Raw genomic sequence first — 24,401 nt, 5'->3', positions numbered from 1 at the left:
TCATAGACAATTTAAATAGAATAGAAAATCGAAATCGTGTGTAAATCTATGATGCCTTCTAACTTACTCGCTCGTATACCAAACATGCCGATGAACCAAATTCGATACAAATTCTACAATAATTCTGATTGAAAAGCTATTCCAGCCTATTCTTCCTATAACTGTGCGACTTATCGAAAAGATAAGTCTTCATGCTTTCAATTTTGCACAAATTTCAAATTTTCACAGATTTTCCTGTGGAAATGTTGATCCATTTACTTGTCAAGTCAAATATGTTTCCATTACAAATAAACAATTGCTCTACACTAAGAAACAATAAAAAGCTGCTTACGAGTGAGAACAATGACTAAAGTTTTGCCAATGTTTGTTGAAAGTAAATCAAATTTTAATTATATTTGCCTAAGCAAAGGTTGTGTGTTTGTTGCATTGAAAATTAATAGGAAAAAACCTGAACGGTAATTGGGTTAGATAGATAGATAGAATAAGTGGGTGGCTTTTACGCCTGCACCTAAGCCTCAGATGGGCCTGTTGTGCGTACCCACGGTCGTTTATATTCTTTTAGTCTTGTTTAGAAATTTGAGGATGTTTGATGGAGCGATACTCCATATCGAGGTGTACTTGGTTACGTATGAACCTAGATACTGTGATCGAGCCATAATGTATGCTGGGCATTCGCAAAGAAAGTGTTCTGTGCTTTCGATTTCACCACACTTTTCGCAGTGTGGATCGTCTGCCACCCCAATTGTGTGGAGATGTTTCTTTAGAGAATTGTGACCTGTAAGTATGCCGGCAAGTCTTCTGAGGTTATTCCGATCGAGTGACAGGCAGTATTTCGAATTTTTGTTGTTTATTCTGATCGATATTTTTGCCTGTCTGGCAAAGTCTAGGGTATTCCAATAATTATTGAATTCTTTGGTTTTACTGTTCAGAATGAGCCGATTAAGTGTTGAGAATGATAAGGCCATTGCTGGCTCAGGTCCTATGAAAGGTGTACTAGAAGCTAATCTTGCTAGTTCATCTGCTTTTTCGTTACCAGCGACATTCGTGTGCCCTGGAACCCAAATAAGTGACACTTGGTGTTTTCCAGATAGTTCTTCTAGAGTATCGCGACATTCAAGGACTATTGAAGATGAAAATTTAAAGCCGCTAATCGCTTTAATTGCACCTTGACTGTCTGAGCAAATATTTATGGGTGAGACATTAGCTTCGTGGTTATTAATTATTTCTCTGCAGCATTCCATGATTCCAGTAATTTCTGTAGTGAATACTGTTAAAAAATTTCCTAGTGACACGGATATTTCTTTAGCTATGCTAGGGCAAAATATTCCCGACCCGGTTAGATCGTCCTTTTTTGATCCATCAGTGAACCACGAGAAGTGATTGTGTGCAATTGCATTCGGGGTATCCCAGAAACTACGATCCGGTATATTTACTTTAAATGATTTTTCGAATCTGTAAGTTGGGATGATTAAGTCGCAGGGCATATTGACTTCAGGTATTTGTTGGGACATGGCTGACCACAACTTAGTGTGCCCGAAATTGGCATCATTGATCAAGAGTTCAGACTGTTTGAACCTTAAAAGGGACGACTTGGCAAGAGACTTGATGTGAATATGTAGCGGTTCTATGTTCAATAGTGCTTCGAGTGCTGCTGTTGGGGTAGTTTTCATGGCGGAAGTGATTCCAATTAATGCTAATCTTTGTAATTTACTCAGTTGGGTTTGAACAGATTTCACTTCGCATCTGGGCCACCAGACTACTGCTCCATAACATAGTCTTGGTCTTACTATGGCTGTGTAAATCCAATGGAGTACTTTGGGGCTAATCCCCCAGTCATTGCCAAATAATCTGCGACATTGCCATAGGGATGCTACCGCTTTTTTAATGACGTATTCTGAATGGATGATCCAGTATAGTTTTGAGTCTAATATGACGCCCAAAAATTTTACAAATTCGGAAAAATCGATTTCCTTGCCAAAAAATTTGGGTTTTTTGAGTCCTGTAACCTTCCTTTTACGAGTGAATAATATCAGTCTCGTTTTATCTGGGTTCGCTGATTGCTCCCTACTATGACACCAGGATTCAACTAGTTTTAGTGCTGATTGCATCAAGTTTGACAGGGTCGAGATGCAGATTCCTACTAGGAGAATTGCGAGGTCATCGGCAAAGCTTTGAGAGTAAAAGCCAGCATTATTAAGTAAAGATAGTAAGCTGTCTTTAACCAAACAGTATAGTAAAGGCGGTAGAATACCCCCTTGAGGACAGCCTTTGCTTACGAAAACGCTTACTTTGGCAGTATTAAGGTAGGAGGATACAATTCGATCCCTAAGCATTTTAATAATCCATACAGTTACAGTAAGGTTGATTCCATGTGCGATACATGCTTTCCTTATTGCAGCAAATATCATATTATTAAATGCTCCGTCTATGTCAATAAAGCAACCAAGAGCAAACTCATCTTGGTTAAATGCTTTTTCTATTCTATGCACTAGGTGATGCAGAGCGGTTTCGGGATGATCTTCTTGGCTGATAAGCAAACTGACGACTGTGTATGCAAAACTCTTTAAGTATTCCATCTCTCAAGTAGCGATCTATCAATTTCTCCAATGTCTTTAACAAGAAAGAAGTAAGACTGATCGGCCGGAATGCTTTCGCTGCAGTGTAAGTTTGTTGCCCCCAATTTGGGTATAAATACAACGCGCACTCCTCTCCAACATTTGGGAATATGTTGGTAACGAATACTGGCAATATAGATTTCTTTCAGGTGATCGTTCATCGAATCAGAACCATATTGCAATAGGGCGGGGAAGATTTCATCTTCTCCTGCTGACTTAAAAGGAGAGAATGTAGATATTGCCCACGTTATTTTTTCCTTGGATACTATGGATTCGGCTATTGCCATATTATCGTCATCTGTGGACGGATTCAATAATAACGAATCATGATTGATTAGAGTCGGGGCTGTAGTACTACCAGGAAAATGTACTTCTAGCAGATGTTGAAGGGTGGCTTCTGTAGAATCCGTAAATTCTCCCGAGGGAAGCTTTAATGATCCTAAAGGATTAGTTGAGTTTTTCGATAAAGACTTAAATAGCCGGGAGGCTCCTGAGTGTGAGTTAACGGTATTACAAAATTGTTGAAATTTGATCCTTTTACTCTTGCGTAAGAATTTGTTATACATACTTTGCGCAGCTCTTCTAGCGGCAACCTTATCGGGCGATTTCCCTTTGGCTTCATTAAAAGCCTTCCTTACAGTCGTTCTAAAGTTTTTCACGTCGGATGTAAAGAATGGTGCTGACCTGCCATCTTTGTACGTCTTCAGTGGACACGACTCATGGTAACTATTTATGATAGCATTTAAAAGTTCATCGGCTCTGCTGTCTAGATTCGTAATTGATTCGATTCGCCCAGTTACAGGCAGTATTGCCTTTGACAAGTTTCTCTGGAATGAGTTCCAATCTGTATTTGCTGGATTTCTAAATTTCAGCGTGTCTATTTTGTCGGTGTCAATAGCAAATCTGATGCACCTATGGTCAGATGTCAAGATGTCATCGGTCACTCTCCAGTCTTTAATAAGATTGGCTACATGTAGCGATGCTAGAGTTATATCTAGTACCTCGTCTCGAATACTATTTCTAAAGGTGGGTTCATTTCCTTTGTTTAGGATTACAAGGTCAGAGCTCAGAATAAATTCGAGCAATGAATCGCCTTTCGGATTACAATCTGAGCTGCCCCAGACTGTGTGATGCGAATTCGCATCGGAACCTAATATCAGAGGAAGATTGTTATTCTTGCAATACGCCACTAACTGAGTAACCTCAGCACTGGGGGAAGAATGTTCGCTTCCGAGGGAGTATAGCATGATGCTATCACGATTGTATTTGCAACTTTGTTCAATTTAACCTTCAGTGAAATTACTGCTAAGTCCCCCGTACAGAATTGTGTTAACGGGAAGATGTCGCAGTTCTTAGATGCTAAAATACACGCTCTTAATTTATTGCTGCCTTTGTATGAGATGATTTGATATTTCGTTTTGTCTATTAATTTAATCTCATTCCTGAGAATATAAGGCTCTTGGATCATGCCGATAAATCGTTGTGATTCGAATCTCAGATAATTAATTTCTATGCTGGCTGCTTTGCAGTGTTCCATGTTTCCTTGGAAAAATTCTAATCTATTTTTCTTCATCTTGGAAACAGTTTACGTTAAGTGGCTCTAGGCGTTGTGTATAACATCCTACTGGGAGTGTGGCTACTGAGTACGATAATCGCCTTGATGGTAAAAACAAGAGTTGATTTGTATGCTGGGAAATAAATTTTTCATTTTTATTCAATTTATGGGAATGGATTTTACAAATTAGTGATCGCTGCTGCTTCATTCACTTTTTCGGGAACATTTTTATCCGGCTGCTGCCGGCGTACGGTTTGAAATCGACTTCCTTAAGTGCTGGAAGTGAATTTTCATCGACGTTGACGATCCACGTTTGCTTATTCTTTTCGACTTTGGACCGAAAAACGCATCTCCAATTGGAGGTATCCAGATTGACATTTTGCGCTGCCATGAGAGTGAAAATATCGGGTGGCTCGAGCGATGGCATCGACACGATCATTGTGTACTTGAACAGAGTTGGTGGGGCCCCTTGATTGATTGACTTAATTTTCGCGTTTCCCCATGGAATAATACCTGGGATTATCGAAGTGAGCCAATCCCGAGTTGTGGCATTTGAACAGATGTAGCGAAATTTTCCCCGGTCGAGGAAGCTATCCTCAAAGTTGATTTTGCTGATGTCTTTCGCTCGAGTGATTTCTTTTAGCACGGCGGTGTATATGCTGGTGCCTTGCGTCTCACTGAAGAACTCAATTGCTGCATCGTCCGAAACAATGTCGACGATGTGGAAGTCATTTTTAACCACTTCGGAAACAAGCGGCGGCATTGTGACTGATGGTTTCAATTTTTTCGGAGTAGACGACGACGATTTTTCTGTTGTATCTTCCGAGAATACCATGGAACGGTGGTTACGCTTAGAGGAATTCGTTACCTCCAAATTGTTGAGGTTTGCTGATATACCGCTCAACGACGATTCGCTAATGGTTCGGTATATACGATTCGGTCCAAACACTATTGTTGTATTTAATTCGTTGTCCTCGTTGTCCGATTGTAGGAGTCGATTTTCACTTCTAGGGCTTATTACATCCTTTGACATGTTCGGTGTTTGCGATCTGTTATTATTAAGAGGGAATGAATTTGGTTTTAGTGAGATTGAAAAGTATTTTGAGGTTAGTTGAGGGAGTCTTAGTGTTACGATGGGTTTTGTTTCATTTATTACCTTTAATTTTGAATAGCGATGGTTCAACTTGTTTGCTGGTTTTGTTGTAACTAAATAATTCGAATTACGCTTGCCATTAACCGAAAGCTTTTTCCTTATTTGAGCTAAAACTTTTGAATTAATTTGCCACCATGTGGCTGAATGCGACTCAATGATGGAGTTTGATTTAATGTGGGAGAATCGGTGTGTTGGTAATGAAAGAGATCGAGTAGTTGTATATTCTCGAGTGGTGTCATGTTTGGTTCGCGGTGTGTGTGAGAAGGGGTTTACAATGCTTGTTGGAGTTAACTTACATCTGGCAATATCACTCGTCATATCGATGATTTTAAGCATATTAAGTGATTGTTTCGTATCAGTGTTGAACCTTGCGGTCGTTTCGATTAACAAGATAGTGTCTGTATCTTGGACTTTTACCACAGCAAATTTGTTAAAATTTGCTGTGTGATTTTGTGGCATCAAAAGGAGTACCCAAGATGAGCCGTATGGCGTTTCAAATTGGTTTTTGATTGTGTGTACAATTACCTTACCTGTATTGTATTTCCACCCGATGAGACTTTCTGTCTGATTACCGAAACCAATAAGTCTGTGTAGATGTAAGGTGATGATTAGCTCTCTCGCTCTGGTATGCATGCTGACACAATATGGCCACTCTCAGCACTATACGATAAAAATTTCACTTAACTCGTTTGATTCTAATTCACTAGGCACTTATTTCACTATGCCTGCAATCTGTTACGATCGCGATGAAGCTCTCGTCCAAGATAATAAGCTGAATGCTTAGCTATAATGGGCCTGAAGGCTTCAATTTCGACAATTCTCGCTGGATAGAACTTTAGCACGTCCTACCTCTGTCGCGTTCTGAAAGATTGGGTTAACCATAGAAATGTAAATTGAATGTAAAGTTTGGAGAATTTGTGTTTAACTAGAGCAAAGTCATCATACGCAATACACAAATTTATATGCAACAAACTGGAATGCCAGCAAGATGAGATGATGGTGAACTTAAAAAAACATCTCGGATTCTGTGAGTAGTTGAACAGATGTTATGTGTTGTTTTTTCGCCTAATGCCGCTCTAGTCCGAGATACAAGAAGTATACATAGTAGTTGAACAGAGACAAAACTAATAACTTTAAGGTTACATTCGATGATGAGTTGTAGGAGATGTATCTATGAATCGATGACACTGGGTGTGGCTGTGGCAGTTAAATTGCATTAAAAAAAAATTTGACCCTCTGTTGAATGATAGAATTTGTTTACTCATTCAATCAAGCCACTTTTCTATGTCTACTTGAAAGCGTTTTGTTGTCTGATTTAATTAGTCAAAAGTGGTATAAGATGTACAGAATACCAGATGCACCTGAATCAGACCAGTATTATTATCGAGTCTATTACTTCCATCGATCAAAGTATTTTTAATCGATTGATTCAAATCTTGTACTTCAATTTTTTAAACATACATTTTACTAAATTAAACAGACCATATTAGCCAGAGGTTGTCATTATTTTTGTCGTCGTTATCGATAACAGATGAATAGCAGTATGTGACATATAAACCGTATGCTTTCGAGTGTTTCATGTTGACTTATAATTGTGGCTATCCATATTAATGACGGCATTGGGCTATCAGAAGTTGGGGAATGAAGGGAACTTCTACTATCGCAATCCAAAAAAAGCTCAGCCTAAAAATTACATTAAATTTGTAGTGGAACTTTTGAGGCTATTTAAGGCACTTTATTTTTGTACGTTGCAAGCGCTTACCACTATTAATGTGTTAGCGAAAAACATGTTGAAATAATGAAGTAAAAGATGTAGCATCAATCTCTTGCAAATATTAAGATCGAATGAAGTAATAGATCCGGTAGTAAAACTGCCATCCTTACCACTTGTTAACGGTTAATAACTGTGGTCTACGTAGAGTACACACCAACGCACAAAAAATTGTGATTCAATATTTATTCACACAACAAAATCGTCATCCTAACGTTGTCGAAATCTGGTTCCGAGAAGTTTCAATAGAACAAATAAATTTGATTTTTGCATAACCCGAATTGCTGCATTTTCCATCTCTCACACTTTTACTGCACATGCGGTTTATTTATAGCAAAACTCACACGATGTGAATGTGAATTAACGTTTCTGTTCGCTGCTAAAAATGTATTAAGACATTCATGTTCACCTTTGCAATCAGATATGTTTCATTTAAATGGATTACATTTGGATTTCAGTTTTGTACACCCAGACCCATATTGAAGAAACCGTCAAATCTCTGTAGACAATATCGAAATGTAGAAAACATCGTTAAAAATCCGACTACACCAAATGCTACTTGATTCACGACTTTCATATCCCAGCGGAGGATAATCAAAGGACATCTACTTCAACTACTTTATGCCACATCTGTTACACCATTCGTGGTTGCGCTGATATTATAGACATTAATTTGTAACAAGATTTGCTACTCTTGACCGTAATTCTAAGTTTAACAATTTAAAAGATCGGTTTGATGTGTTTGTTGTGTGTGTGTATATGTGCGTTGACAAAAGAAAGATCTGACTGGAAGATATAATTTTAATATTTTTTTCTTATCGGTGTCGTACATCGCAAAATGATTTAATAACTAGCACGCACACAATAACCCCGGCTCACAATTAAAACCACATCTATGTGGTTTACGAGTGACATCGTTCGAAATTTAAATTAATTTCTCATTCAGACACTGGATAATTTGGGAACTCCGACTAGAGGTGTGCACCGCCGATTTTACGCCGGCGCGCCACCGATTTTGTGCTAAAATTTCGTCGCGCCGCCGCCGAAAAATAATAGCTAACGCCGCCGCCGCCGCCGATTGTATTTTCGTCGCGCCGAAATATTTATACGTTTATTGAAATTGAAGAGTGCAAAGTATGAGAGATCACATTGAAATTTGGAAATAAAATTTTTTGCTGTACACGCCCTAATGAGATTCGAACCCGAGACCTCTTGCGTATGAAGCAAGCGGTCAACGATCTGAACTACCGGACTTAGTTCGGCAAAAAATTTTATTTCCAAATTTCAATCATACTTTGCACTCTTCAATTTCAAAAATTAGTCTAACGGTCGGTGTGTCCGAAGCAATACAACATCCAAAATAATTTATACGTTTAGTGCTTTCAGCCATTTTAATGGGCGGCAATATAAACTTAAATAGAAAAATCTATACAAAAGTGTGTGCCTAAGTACAAAGTTTTAGCAAATATTTATCTCTCTTAATTTATAAGTCAGGTTTCTATATGCTGCTATGTTTCTATATGCATAGAAAGGAGTTTTTTGTTAAAAATTTTTTGTTGGAACTTTGGGTTTTTCTTCTTACTTGCACTGTACGACGGTGATTTTGTTTCTGATGCTACGATAACGTATCCTATTTCCATCAGTAGATGGCAAGTGTTTTATGCACATTTTTAAATACTAGTCCAAATAAAAAGTTTGCTGTTGTCCATCTATCGATGGATACAACTGAGGATGGTCAGATCACGCTGGCCTGGGACCGCCATCGATACCCGAGGTCGAAACAGCATTTGTCTTTTCTGTATCCTCACTTAACGTGAACCCTTGGGTACTATTACTCTATTTTCTTTGCAATGGAATGAAGCGCGGCAGACGGCTGACGACGTTTCTCTTATTGTCTGATTGATTGTCTATTGATGCAGATAAGAGGAAGAAGAAAGAGAACAAAATTCAATGAATCAGTCAAAAATGGGTGGCAAACTTAAGACCTTATGTGGAATTTGGGTGGAAAATGGCGCAAATCACATATTTCAGGAATTTATAAAGTGGAAAATCTTTCCGGTTTCAAGTTTTTTCGTCAAAAGACGAGACACGGGTATCTTTATTTTCAATTTTTAGCTGCTTTATGTAAAAAAGTTGGGAAAAAAAAATCATTTTGGCGTAGTCTATACACTTATTACTTATAAATTTAAGTTTATCTAAATCTCTTATTTGCGAAAACCTTCTACTACGATCTTACTACTACATCGAAGATGGACTAAAGGCAACGGGAGCGGTTATTGTTCAAATCGAAAGATAATAGTAGTGAATTTGCGTAAATGACACTAAATTATAAGTTGGAAATGAGAAACCTGCAGAACATCTAGTATAAGTTGACTTACAGCTTATATGTCATTTACGCAAACTCACTAATCATTCTTGGATTCATTAAATTAGATGTTTTTAAAATAATAGCTCAGTGATTCTACAAAATATTCAAAATATAAAAGGTGAGATACGTCTCAGTTGATTACCCTTGTATAAGTGATACTTCAGATCGCAAGATAGTAAGAATTCAGTGTGCGGAAAAAGGATTGCGCACGCTTTTTCAAATGTTTTTGCATTATTTTCGAAAGTTTAGATTTTTTGGAAATTTATCGGCGCGCCGATCGGCGCACCGCCGCCGACTATAAATTTCTCCCGGCGCGCCGCCGCCGATTCCTTACCAGTCGGCGCACCGCCGCCGACTATTTTAAGATCGGCGCACACCTCTAACTCCGACAACAACAATAATTATACTCTTAAGTAAACGATCTAATGTCTTTCATCTGCTATTGACAACAACGTTAACAATGAATGATGATCTCCAGCTGTGGTTCTCTTATTGTAATCATATGGTAAAACTAGAGAAGTGCAAGAATTGATTACTCGACATTTAAAACAAAAGAAGTAATAGATTCAATATTTATGTAGAGATATGCTTGCCGTTTAGAAAAGGTATAGAACACTGAACCAAGGCATCGGCTCTTATCATTAAAGCCGCAGAATTTGACAATTGTTGGTTAATTCAGTGTTAATGTTAGGAACAGTACTATGCTATAATCAAATGTCTCAGAAAGACGTCAATGTTTGCAAAATGAATTGAAAATGAACTAAGGTTCAGACCAAGTCAGATATTTCTTGATCAGTTTAAGTCAGATCCAAGGTCAAATCAAATGAGATTTCGGTAGAATCGGGACAGATTATTATCAGGTAAGACCCACCTGACCGAACCTTAAAATGAACGAGTCATTGGTCACTATTTCCACCGTAAATTACACATTTCCTACTGTTAAATACAAGAATTTTTGTGCAGATCAATCAATAAGTTGATTGGCAAAATTTAATTATCTAATTTGAACGCCAAACAATGCATTCACATTTTTCTTATTTAATTCAATTTAATGAACCACTCAATGAACCGTTCAATTGAATATTACAGTCCATAGAGATTACAGATCGATCAACAAAATATATTCCACATTCACAGGCGTTTTTCTTTCCTCGATTTAATCATTTATTTACTGGTTAACATAATAATACGGCTAACGTTTTGTGGTTTTTGTAAGTTATTATCTCAGCTACTTGTAGTGCACGAGCAGTTTGACTTTTTTTGTTATGAGAAACGTTGTGTTTAGAAAAGTAACAACATAATACATTGGCCTAGTCAGCTGATTTTGTGCGGTTGAGGTAATGGGACGTTGAACTTTTGACATTTTTTGTATTTAGATTAAGAATGTTATTGTAAACAAAAAAATGTTCTACACTAGTGCCGAATTTTCAAGTTTTATACTTTTAATTTATACTTCAATTACGACTACGACCCAAATTCAACCCAAAAACATACCTTTTTCGTGAGAGAATTAAGAAAAAATGACATGAGAAGAAAAAAGAGAGGCATATATAGGCGTATAGTCTTTTTTATGTTTGACTGATATTTGAAAATCAGAAAACAATTAATTAAAAATATAAATGTTTATAATTTATCGATAGTGTAGAATAATTTTTTGCTTAGAATTATGTTGTCTATCGAAATTATTGAAACTTCAGTCCCCCATTGAATCGTTCAGTCAGTTAGATATAGAATTGTTTTGAGAGTTTCGGGGTTGTTCCAGAAGGTATTTTAACTGAATTTAAGTGAAATCTTAAGATGAATAGATGCTTTGTTGAAAAGCCTACATTCGGGCGTGTCGTGTTGTATTTTTGCTGATATTTTTTTTTGAAAAACTTGGGACGACAATAACCACCGCAAATGTGTTAACGTTCAACAAAAAATATACATTTTTGGGGCCCTTGCCCTTGCACCATCTCTGACAAAACTCATAAACTGACACATGTGTGGTGGTTATTGTCTTTAAAAACAAAAGAATTTTCGATAAGAGGAATCTTCACTCGGCAAATTTGTAGCCTACACTTGGACGAAAAATATTATATTTTTGATGATAATTTTGCTTCACACCCTTTTTGGAAAAAGTAAGAACATCGTTCGGTGTTGAAATCGGTTTTCTTTGAATAAAAAATGGAATTGTTTGTGGTGAACCTAGGTCCGAGAAAACTCAAAATTTTTGTCAATTTTCGTGAAGTATTAAAATTATCGGACTTAGGTGACATCAGCTCAAACCATTCTATTCTTTACACAAGGCTAACATATTTCACCGTCAAACGATGTTGTAACTTTTTCCAAAAAGGATGAAAAAGCAAAATTATCATCAAAAATATAATATTTTTGCGTCCAAATGTAGGCTACACATTTGCCAAGTGAAGATTCTTCTTAAGATACATCGGTACTTAGCAAAACTTGCAGGCTACATTTGTGTGTAATCGTTGTTGAAAAATGTACGACCGCAATAACGACCGCGAATGTGTTACCTTTAAATCAAAATTAGTTTTGGTTTTAGTCGTCTGACCAGTTCTGGGAACAGTAAGAAGTTTAACGAAATTTGCATAAACTGCTCAGTTTTCTCAGAGCTGGTCAAACTGCAACAACCAAATATATTTTCTGTCTAAAGCTAACACATTCGTGGTCGTTATTGCGGACCCATATTTTTGAAAAAGGATTCTATTTTGGTGGAAAGATATCATCAACAGGAAACTAAGTTACAATATTTAAAATACGCCCAACAAACCACTCTTAAAAGATATCAACGAAAATACGAAACGCCCAAATGTAGACTCTAATTTCATCTAAGTAAGCATGCCTCTTAACCACCGACAGCTATCCAGAATTATGACAACAGTAAATAATGACAGTCATATAACATAGCTAAGTAAATGTTAAAACGAATGGAGCCAAAGATTTTTCAATTTCAAGCCGAAGGTAGTGAGAAAATCATTGCAGGCTAATGTGTCGAGGCATTCATGAAAAAAAAAACTTTGTTTTCACGTGTGACATGAGTCAAGACCACAGTGTGTTAAAAGCAGAGAATATTTTTGGGAAAACATTTTCTTGAATTTTCACAATTTTTTCTAGATTTTATTTAATTTTCTAAAAAAAAACATTTTTCGAGAAAATTTGGAAAAATGTAGAAAAATATCAGAAAATTTAGGAAAATGTGGAAATGAGTTTTTCCAAAAATAGTCCCTGGTTAAAGGCAAAATTTTCCGGTAGAAAAATATTCTCTACTGAGAAGAAATTACATTACTTCCATGACCTGGTAGAAGACATCATCATTTAGTATCGGTGCAGTCTCCCTATTGCATCAATTTAGATAATATAGCTGTTCAGTCTACTACGAGGTCTACTATCAGCATTTCGTTGAATGCCAACATGTTCATATAAGCTTACCACACAGTGTTGCAAATTGTAAAATTTCACCATCAAAGCCACCAAAAAAGTATGAAAATATGAAAATGGTGTCAATTTGCATATTACATTTCCCAAGACATTTCCACTACACCGTTTTTATCATACATATAAATGCCACTGTCTGATCTTAAAATTAACAAATTAACTTGGATCATGGATGTGCATCGTTTTCTAGCATTTCTTGCACAGTTCACAAAGAACTCTACGAACAAAGACCGCAAACCTCTTTCGTTTTGTACACTTATTACGCGTCAAAACATCATACATAAAGTTGAAATGCTAAGTGGAGGTATGCCATTTATAACACACTAAACTTTGAAACGATGTTCGATGTTCTCTTTCTATGGTATATCGTCAGCGTCGTGAAAAATTATTTAAATGAAAAATGAAAAAAAAGAAACTTGACATTTTCTTCAATTAGATAACACCAATAACAGCATCCACTCCATACACAAAATGCATACGCACACACAATGAGTAAACATCTTATGTTTATCGATCTAATCAATAAAATGAAGTAGTCGATAACCAGCCCATTCATCGCGGTTTGCATGGAGATGCATTCTCTGTGTGTTCAATTATAATTATTATAGTGCTGGCTGAATTAGTTTAAAATCGTTACACACGATACATACAGTCACTAGGTCATTTCATCCGAATGAATGTTGTTTATCATCTGTACGGTGTGTACGTAGAGCACATTATATATGGACGCGAGTGTATTATACACGTTCCACATAAAATGTATCGAGAGTGCATCGAAAACGAGAGTGAGAATACCACATTTTTGTTGCGGCTGCATTGTGGTGATGTAACAGCTTACAAGTGGTAATAACCAAAGCATTGCAAGTGTATACTTGTTGTGATCTGATGAATTACATATAGATAGATGTATCACCACATGCATATATTCTTGTTGCTTGCTGGCGGCAGCAGCGGTCCATCGACTGGATATGTATACGTAACGTATGTACTGTACACACAGTGCAACAAGCGCAACACATACCTTTGTTTGTTTTGGTTAATTTAACATTTTATTAAGCTAATGAAACAACAAGCCAAACGGGACATTTCATAAGACTTTCTTGCATTTGCTTGGCAATTGCATTTAATGCGACAGAACCGATGATTTTAGGAGAAAACTTTTTTTTTTCAAGACAGAAAAACTTGTTTGCCTTTAATAGGCATTATTGTATTGCAACTGTTATAGTTTTGGACTTCTTCAGTGCAGTTTGTCTTCCGATGTTGTCAGTCATTGGACTGAAATATACGTAAGATGAATTACCGTCTGAGTTGTCCGAGTTCAATCACAGATATAAACTTATTGTAGTCTCGGATGCGGCTGTTTACTAGGCAGACAATCAACACTGATCAGAAGTGGGTAGGGTAACCATAGCCAATATGGCTTCACTATCTTACTATGAAGGTAATTCCAAAGTTATATTTTCCTTAGGATTTAAAGCTTCGGATAACTCAGTAAATCTCATGCTTTAGAAATAACTTTCGGCAACCTACACACAGTGTGGAAAACAATGTCGTTTGGGATCATTCATAAATTACGTTTTTTCAATGTTGTCAAATTGAATCTTAAAAATAAGTCGAGAAATACACACTCTGAATAATTAAGACTATGTTCTCCATCCCAATATGCTCCCCTAAATAGGGGGTTGAACATAGTTTTCCCTTTATATAGCGCATAATTGTAGTGACAAGGTTTTCAACACTCACATTACTAACCAATGATTTCTTTCAGTGTTTCGATCTCTGAGATAATATAGCAGCATCTTATGACGCTTTGCATTTAAAGCAGCTCAAAGATACCACATTTCATCGGGTCATGGCGACAGTGTAGAAGAAATGACAAACCTCTAGGAAGTGAGTCATACCTTTGTGCATGTACATTTCTGGCGAATCATAAACGAAAAGTCGGTCAACTTTCATATGAAAATGAACTTCCATAATGTTGCATCACCAAACATGCTATCACATGCTGGATTGCGGTAAAGCTACCACACAAGCTGGTTTAACCAACAAAATTTCGTGTACGAGTGTTGTGCAAGAAGAAATGAAGTACTGAAATCTTCATATGCTCACGCCGATGCATGTGATTGGTTTGGTTCCACATATAAACGTACTAACGCTAAGGCACATCGACTGTGGCTCTTTTTCGGTGGTCAACATGAAATATGGGCGTACTTGTCAATCAATCACAGAAATAACTCCTGATATCCGAACTTGCATTTATGTTGAAACGAATGAAGTAAAATATTTTATATGAAACACTAGACGATATTTTGAACAAAAGAGGTAACAGATTCAATTGTTATAATGGAAATATGATTGCCGCCGTTTCTAACACAGCTGCATGGTAATTCTTACTTTTCTTGTTTGTTAGGCTGACTAAAATCCACATTTTTACCGCAAATTATTGAAAACGAATCTCTGCAATGTTATTATCGGTTGTAAAAATATGCATACAAAAGCTGTTAGAAACGACCTTGTAGAATAATACTCTCCGAGATGGTTGTGTAGTTCTTGTGCTACAAAAAAGTAAATTAAATTACGAAATAAATGACACATTTTATTCGTACGGTTTACGGTATGTTAATTGAAGAAAAGACAACGACATTGATTGATAAATCAAATTTATCAAAATCAGAGACACAATTACCGTTGGTTTATCAAGACAAATATTCAATTTAATTTTTAATCTCATCGAAAAGCAACAACAAAAATCCTCATAATTTACGATTGAAGAAAAGAATTGAAAGAAAATAAAAATCAATTCCATTCATGAGCTGAGAATATTGCGCACATTGTGTGATCATGTGAAGTAACCGAAGCCATCATGCACATAAATTCTGTAAATAAATGAATTGTAAAATTGTAAATAAGATTTTCGTTCCATCAGCAATTACAATCACACCATCTCGTATGAGTGGATGGAAAATGAAATTATAATTTAATGTAAATCAATGATACACTACCTCACAAAGAAATGGTAATTTATACTTTTCGATTTTATAAAATGAGAATTATGTCACACGAGTCTGCAGTAACTCTTCGCTTTATTGAAGAAATAAATTTAATTTATCAATTGGCTTAATTGCGTGTCGTCTCTGTGTAGTAGTTGGGTTTAAGAAGAAAAACAAGTCAGGAAGACTTCACCATCTCAATTGCAAATTATTATTTCTTAAAGAAAATAATCTTGACTCTTGAAGTGGATACTCAACGGACAATGAATTTTATCCAGTAAATGGGCGAATGTTGCTGTGGGTGTGCTGCAATTCGTTTTACGAATACGAATGTCTAATTAACAATGAAGATGTTATCCTTGTTTGACAGTCAACGTAACTGCACTGAAAGCTTTTCTCAATGAATGTAAATTAATGATTCATTTCAAGTCATTTTTAACTTATTGATGATTGGGTGCGGACAGTTGAGGACATCTTTACACGATTTTTCTCATGCGAATTTTAGTGATTCACAGTGAATGTTTTTGATATAAATTTAACCTTTTCAAAACGGAAAACCAATGTACTGTCAAAGAATTGGGTAAGCTTTTCATGAAGTAGTGAAATTGACAAACGTTTTGAACAAAATCTTATACTTCATTTGTTGAAACATTTTGTTATTTAAGAGGATAACAACCAGATCTCGTCTCTTATTTTTGTTATTGTCGTCGATAACAAATGAACCTTGTTCAAATTACTACCTATATTGATCAGATCAATACATTACTCAGTATTTCATATGCCTAACTTAGAGCCTTTGGTATATAAGTACAAGTTATCCAGATCTAGTCGCTCATTTTGTCATCGCTGTCCATTGCTCCTGTTTAAGAAGTAGAAACGGTTTCCACACCCTGTACCATAAGCAGAACCTCTTCATGACTAATTGTGAATGAGCCTTGAATAAATTTATTCAGAAACTATTTTTGGGTTTCAAAATATATTTTGGGAAAACTAAGAGTGATATGGCCAAACCTTGAACCTATGGGGAAATTAAATACAACGGTACGGCCATCCGGGCGAGCTATAGCGCGTTGGATTCGTCTTTCAGTTCTAAGAAATATACATATTTTGTTTTTTCTGTTAGTTTTGGAGTGAACACGTAAAATTGATAGCATGTCAAATTCCAGTGAAGTATCGCCAAAGTCAAATCGCCAAGAAAAAATTAAATTGCAAAAAAAATCGCCAAAGTGTGAAGAACCGCCAAGAAAAATTGTTTCTTCACACTTTGTCGATTTTTTTTGACGATTTAAAAAATTCTCAGAAACTGACGAATCGCCAAAAAAAATTGCCAAAGTGTGAAGAACCGCCAAGAAAAATCGCCAAAGTGTGAAGAAACTTCAACATTTTTTATTGGCGATTTACTTTCGCGATACTTCACGGAAATGCATGTCAAAGGGTAGGCAGAACACTTTTATATGATTAACTCGAGATAGACGAATTCTTAAAAGTTGAAATGTTTTGCGAGTGTGCGCCTCTAAAAGACCTATCATCTAAAAGACGACGTTTACGTCGTCCGTTGAACTCGAAATTATGAAAAGAATTTGGTCTATTTGGTGACCTTAACCATAAAGCCCTGTTGATTTGGTAAGTTTACGGTTACCAGCCTGGAGCGGAATGCAAACGTTTTTTACTGCTACTACGCAGTATTAAAAAGTTGAATTTTGATGCAAATCATGAGGTTAGATAAAATTCTATTTTACAAAATGTGAATGTCTTGACTGAAAGTGAACGGACTCACCAATCTTAGACAAGTAGCAGAGTTTCACAAACTTCTAAACTTCTTAATAAATGTAGTTTGTTTGCTAGAGAGAGAATTGCTAAAAGCTTAATTCGAAAGTCAAACAGTTAGGCAAACAGGAGAGAGATTACGGCATCATTTCTCTTTTCTCTATTCAATCAAAACTCTACTGATAGAAAACGATTCACTCTTTCACTGAAAGATGTCGCTGCAACAAAACCATTGTCAACAGAAAAATAATAAATTTTTTACTCGACGGATTTCAGTCAAATGAAATGCCATCGTATAGCACATGATCTTAGAACTCCGGAACAGCAATCAGTTTTTCAATCGGCTCTATATCATGGCATAATGGCATTTTATTTGACTGAAATCCGTCGAGTAAAAAATTTATTATTTTTCTGTTGACAATGGTTTTGTTGCAGCGACATCTTTCAGTGAAAGAGTGAATCGTTCTCTATCAGTAGAGTTTTGATTGAATAGAGAAAAGAGAACTGACGCCGTAATCCCTCTCCAGTTAACCTAATTTTGCGGATTTTAATTCTGAAAATTCCAAATTTTTTCGGAACTTTTTAAAAGTTTTCGGAATTTTCAGAATTTTACGTAATTTATTGAAATTTCCATCAAAAATAGGCACGTCAGTCAATGCGATTAATAATTTGCAACGATTCGCTTATCGTTATATAGTGTTGTTGATGTTGATGCTTATCTTTCCGCCAAAAAGAAAACATTTTCGACACAACGGATGTGTCAAGTATGTAAAATAATAATGTCATTTTTAACAAGAGGCATGACTTATTATTTGACTTAAAACTGGAATTGCAAAATAACCAAGCAAGACCACACATACGCACAAAATTTGTCATCGTGTCTTATTCATAACGTATTTAATTCTTGTATCTCAATTTCGGTACACGATATTATAATAGGGTTCTGTGTACATTCAATAATTACTCAATGCTACGCATCGCATACAAATTATTGAAATTTTCGGAAAAATGAAATTCTCTTTTGTCTTGTGGTTAACTAAAGTGAAGTACGCAATGGGATTTTTACCACTTTAAAAAGTAATACACAGACAATGTGCCCTCTCACAGACCAATTATCATACAAATTAAACATTCTTTTCACCTGAATAGCAAATAATACACCTGAGCTGAGCGTATTTCATTGATCAATAATATCAATTGTCGTACACACAGTTCGTGACATTGAAAATTTCTTTGACAATTTTTCGCTTTTTTGTTTTTACTAAAGGTTTTATTGTATGCGGAGGAGTCACGGTACAAATGGTATGTAAAACAACAGAAGATATTAACTTTAGACGAATTCATTCACCATTATAAATTGGTTGTATTGCAATGTATTGCAATGGTTTTACAAGCCATGGATGGATATATAAAGCAGTGAATTAAGATGTGATGTTGTAAATTTAAGATAATTTCGTTTGTCAGCCGTAAATGTACATCATTTTGTTTCGTTGTACATTTCGCGTAATTAGGTCATAGAATTTGGGATGTCGTTTATCGGTCACATTTGGCACTGTATTGATGGTACCATTCGATTTTCTAAGCGTTATCTTTATTCATCTTTGAACTTGAGATTTTTTTTAATGTTAAAGCGAGATGTGAACATACCCGGACCAACTTTACAAATTGTCTGAAGACATTTTCAATGTTTTGGACACTCATATTGAACAAAAATAATACGAATTATAGTTAATGATGTTTTATCGATTGACAGCGCGATGACAAAAATAATAGAAAAACCTCACTTGCCAGAGTGACCTTTTATACTTTACAAAAATGTTAAAATCAATTGAAGTAAAAGATTTTTCTTTTACCTGTTGAAAATAGAAAAATCAAAAGAAGTAACAGGCTCGATAATTTTGTTGATATTATGCTTGCCAGCAGGCTGCGAGTGGTTGAAAGTGGTTAAAAGTTTAGGAATACTGTCTAAGCCCTTACCTTCAAAGAACCAAGCACAAGAACTCCATTTTTTAAATGCAGAATATGTAGAGTGTTTAAGGGCAGAGTCACCTCTGTCTGAACCTCTGTGGGATTAAAACTTTATCAATACTGCTGGTACCATCAATTTTTGGAAAAAAAGAAGAATAATTGCATTCTTGGAGTTTTCGATAAATTCTTGGAGTTTTCGTTAAATTCTTGGAGTTTTTGTTAAATTCTTGGAATTTTGTAAACTCTGTACCATTGAGTAAGTGGATCCTAGGTCTGAGAACTAAACCCAGCACATTGTGCCTGTGATCACTGTGGTATTCACAACAATTTACCTACTAAAAATAAGTTCTTACGCAAAAGATTACTGTAACACTGTTAATGCGATGTTTCCAATTACTTGAGTGGCAGACATATTTTCCCAAACTTTCGTACATTTGTGTTTCAAGTAATTTTTTTTTTTTTTTGAAAAATAACGAAAATAAGCTCGAAAATAAGGGAAAAAGTTTTTTCAAAGTAGTCCCTGGTGGCAGATCCAGGAACAAAACGAAGAATCTTGTTGCAATCCAAGTCATCTGTTATCGACAACAACTAAGAAATTAAGCAATAAGCTCGGTCTAGCTCTGCCTTTATGGCAAAATGCTGCGTTACAATAAATGAAGTAAAAGATTTACACAAAATTGGTTGAAAATTCTTAGGGGTCAAAAGAAGTAACAGACTTGAAACTTAAACCTCTCATTGTCATCTGTAAAAGATTCAGAATTTGTATGAATTTAAGAACATACATCGAAACGTGAATGTGAAATCCATTTCGAGCAAAAAAAATGTGTATTTCATCAAGAGTTCCAGTAATCGACAAATAAACAAAATTTCTAGAAATTTTGCAAAGGAAAACAATTTCTTGTGAAGAATTTAATTCTGTTTCGTCTAAACATGCAATGAATTTCCTTCTCAATGTGAAAACATGAGACAAACGAGCCACGTAAATGTAAATTCTATTCGACAAAATTAATTGAAAACTCTAACCCGTGCAGCTGGTTTTCCACAATCTAATCGAGCGGATTTCAAAAGGAATTAATTAAACAACAAAAGAAATAACTTACGAACGCATTTAGTATTCAAATGCAAAGCGAATTTATTGTACGCTTTAATTGTGAGCGCAATTTATGGAATAAATAAATCAAACTTTAATTGGTAAATATAAATAGCCTGGCAATGGCTAACTATTTATAGATCAACTTCATTCATTTGCTACGGAAAAAGCTCGTCTCAACGGATGGAAGTTTAATTATATTCGTCGATCAGAACATTTTCGTTCATTTTTTTGTTGGATTAAAAATACAAAAATTGGGAAAATAAATTGAAAACCAAAATCTTACTTGTAAAATCGAAACGAAGCGTTTAAATGTTACATTAATATCCGTTCATCAGCCATTAATCCATTGTTTCAGTTAATTATCGTTTTTCGGTATCTGAACGTCATTATAACTTTCGTACAAGAGAAAAAATGATCTTAAGTAACATAAACTAAACAATGAAACATCACAGTCATTTTCGACGACACTCTGTATTTTATATTTTGAAAATCAAGACCAACAGTTCACATTACACCGATTTATCAATTCAAAATTAAGCACAGCACGATCAATATCGAAGGGAGCCCAAACTTATTTCTTCCTTTTTTTCTCCTTTTTCTTCAATTTAATAAAAAAAATGATCCGCATTCGTCACCCACACTCACACGCACCCGAAAATCCTTAATGGAAACTAAGAAACAAAAAATCCATACGACAGAAGCTTTGAATACACTAAACCGAACGCTCTCGCACATTTATTAATTAGACGTGCGACGGCTTAAAATATCGATCGCGAAATGAAAAGTAAAATATCCGCTGCAGTTTACTTTCCTCAGTTTTTTTTTTCGCGTATATACTCGAAACTTTAATCCAAACCAACTTTAAAGTATACGAAAATATCAGTGTGCCTCTCCATATACACATATAAAAACGATCGAAAAATTTATTGTACTTGCGACTTTATAACAGCTTCATCGATGGTGTATATATGTTCTCAACCGTTTGTATATTGTTAAGTGGTTCGATTCGCAATTTTCGCATATTATAAAAATGTTATAAGCACATACTCGTTTCGCTGTTTGTTGAGCTTAAAATGCTTACTTGAATTTTCAAATAAAAACATTAAAATGTGGGGGGCTTTTTTGATCTCAATGATCAGCACGGATAATATTATTGGATTTTCTGAGTGTATTTTGCACATTTTCTGAATGCACTTTATGCTTGCTGCTAGCTGCTTATAGTATACTATGCCATATTATTGAGACATTGAATAACTTGGGAATTTTTATTGCTTTTAAATAATAATTTCAAGTTAAATTACACATGTTTTCCATACGCTTGGAAAGAAGGTCTCGTTAGTGAGAATACATGAATTGCAAATTAAATATGTGAAGAAAAAAAAATGGAGTCATATTGGGTTATATAGCAATTTGAACGTGATGAGGTATCTTTTTGCTAAAATAATTCTTGAAGATAAAAAATTGTTCCGAAGAATTCCACTCGCTTTGTTTCTCCATTTGTTCAATGTAAAGCTGGGTAAATATTTCTACGTGTCACTAGCATCATATTCGAACAACTAAGTGCCAGTATATTCAGGACAGATTTTATCGGCTCATACCTCCTTTATACTGAAGACCAAAATTTTTTCGTGAACTATAAGTCCGTTTTATCAGGCTCTCATAAGTAATTAACAGCAACAGCACTGAAGTCTAACAGACTAATTCACGTCATAGCTGACGAAGAGAGAATATTTGAATTTTTGATCTCTTCTGTTTAAAACCTCATGCTCAGAGCAGCCGCTCCGCTACACTTTCATCTCAATGTTCTGCCCCAATTTTTTATTTTCAAATGCAGGAACTAAATTGAATGATCGAGCCTCCATCTGCTCATTTTGGAAAATTTCATTTCAGCAAGAAGCGCATAGGGATCGTGAACAATAACTTAGTGGAATGGTCGCTGGGTATACATCGAGGTGTAACCGACTTCCAGTTCCAGTGATCAAATCGTCCAACTGTACGTGGGAAGAAAAGTGAAATATGTCTTCGATTTTAAGACTTCTTGGGGCATGTAATTGATTCCGTTAGAATTTCGTTGAACAAATGATAATCTAGATTTTTATTTGGTGCATTTTGATTTGATACGTCAAAATAATAGTAAAATTTAAAAAAATCTAGATCTTCATTTGTTAAATAATTCTTGTGTGGAATCATTTAAAAACCACAACATCTCGCCAACAGAAACCCTGTTGAGTTTCAATTTTCTTTCCATTTCCATTGGTTATAAGCTTCCCCAAGCAATCATTATTTCCGAAGACAATCTGGAATCCATTTATAATTTATGAGCACAACTTGGCATCACATACTTAGAATTTCGTTCTAAACAATTTTTTGCTTTCAAAACCTTTACATGAGTCATACGATACCAGAAACAAACATTGTCCAGACTTCTATTGTCTCTGAAGAAACAAAAAAAATATCAACGAAAACGTAATTAGCTTTACAGCCATCCGTGACATCTATAAAAATCATAATTAAGAAACGGACAAAGCTTCTTCAACGAAAATTTAGAATATTTTTTGGTGGCAATTACATTTACATAGGTACCTATGCACTTTGCTCAGGGATGGATTAAGAATTCGGGTAGAATTAATTGTTGGAATCAGTGCCTATATTCGCGAAAAAATTTTCACGAATTTTCTCAAATTTTCGTGATTTTCTCAAATTTTCGTGAAGTGTCGCAAAAAGTTTTTTTGTGGAAATTTGAGAAAATGACGAAATTTTGAGAAAATTTATGAAAATATTTTCGCGAATATAGGCACTGGTTGGAATTGACTTCGCAAAATAACAATATGATGACCTACAATCAGGTACTATTTCCAAGAAAACATGTTCCCATATTTCCCTGAATTTTCCAAAATTTTTAAAAAAAATGTTTTTTGGGAAAATGTAGGAAAATATTCCAAAATATTCTTCCTAAAACAGTCCCTGCCTACAATATCAACGTACAATACGTACAGGCAGAGACAACTTTTTCATTTTTTTCGAGATTCGACAAAGACAAAATTTCCGATATGTTTGAGATTTTCTTTTAATATTATGCTCAATCCATTCTCTCTTCATTGTTTTTAGTTCGTTAATTCATTAAAGTTAGGAACAGGTATCAGGTATCCCTTGATTTAGATCTTATTGTTTTGAGGTGAAATTAAGGCACCGGCTTCAATCTGACCTGAATTTATTAGAAACCTCAAAATCGTTAATACTTCAGTGTAAGTTCAGGGCAGATCCTTAGATTAAACAATAATTATTCTTAGGTTTGACATAATGAGCTACAGGTAAAATCGGGTCACACCCAGATAAGACTGGAGATGTTCCGAATTTTATTCACTTTCCAGCTTTCTTGTGCCCTGTGCAAAACCGCCGCACTTCAAGAATGAGTTGTACTTTAAACAGAGTACTGAAACTAGACAGTGTGTCATACTGACTCTGTAATAAAATTTGTACAAATTCCGCCTACAGTTGACGTCAATGAAATTTAGAGATGAATATGCTCATACAAACTGCTCATAAGCACTTTTCTTTGTCTGAAGCAAAATGTCTAAATATCATTGACGTCAACTGTAGGAAGAATGTGTTTGCATGAGTTGGATGAACAGCTGAAGCAAATTCATGTACAAATTTCATTGATGTCGATTGTACAAAATAGT

General features: G+C 35.4%; 2 protein-coding genes across 4 annotated transcripts in view; both read right to left on the bottom strand.

The window, feature by feature from the left end:
• Positions 1-24,401, bottom strand: part of LOC119079802 (scavenger receptor class B member 1) — a 76,181-nt gene that overhangs the window by 41,895 nt on the left and 9,885 nt on the right. The window contains exon 1 of one of the 2 annotated variants that reach the window (XM_037187865.1): positions 21,002-21,680. The exons of the other annotated variant lie outside the window; for it this stretch is intronic. The gene's annotated coding sequence lies outside the window, so the exon portion shown is untranslated. Of the gene's footprint in view, positions 1-21,001; positions 21,681-24,401 lie in introns of those variants that run through there. 2 annotated transcript variants of the gene reach the window in all.
• Positions 4,292-6,177, bottom strand: LOC119079813. 2 transcript variants are annotated; one of them, XM_037187881.1, is made up of 2 exons: positions 5,327-6,177; positions 4,292-5,219 (listed from the first exon to the last, which is right to left on the bottom strand). In XM_037187881.1, the coding sequence occupies exon 2, from the start codon at positions 5,201-5,203 to the stop codon at positions 4,379-4,381; it is 825 nt and encodes a 274-aa protein (XP_037043776.1). In that variant the 5' UTR covers positions 5,204-5,219; positions 5,327-6,177; the 3' UTR covers positions 4,292-4,378. The 2 variants fall into 2 exon arrangements, with proteins under 2 accessions (XP_037043776.1, XP_037043777.1); XM_037187882.1 differs by having other exon boundaries at positions 5,854-6,177.

The sequence above is a fragment of the Bradysia coprophila genome, unplaced genomic scaffold, assembly GCF_014529535.1.
Source record: "Bradysia coprophila strain Holo2 unplaced genomic scaffold, BU_Bcop_v1 contig_339, whole genome shotgun sequence".
NCBI lineage: Eukaryota > Metazoa > Arthropoda > Insecta > Diptera > Sciaridae > Bradysia > Bradysia coprophila.
Note: the sequence above shows the minus strand (reverse complement) of the source record. Positions and strands in the feature narration are given on the sequence as shown.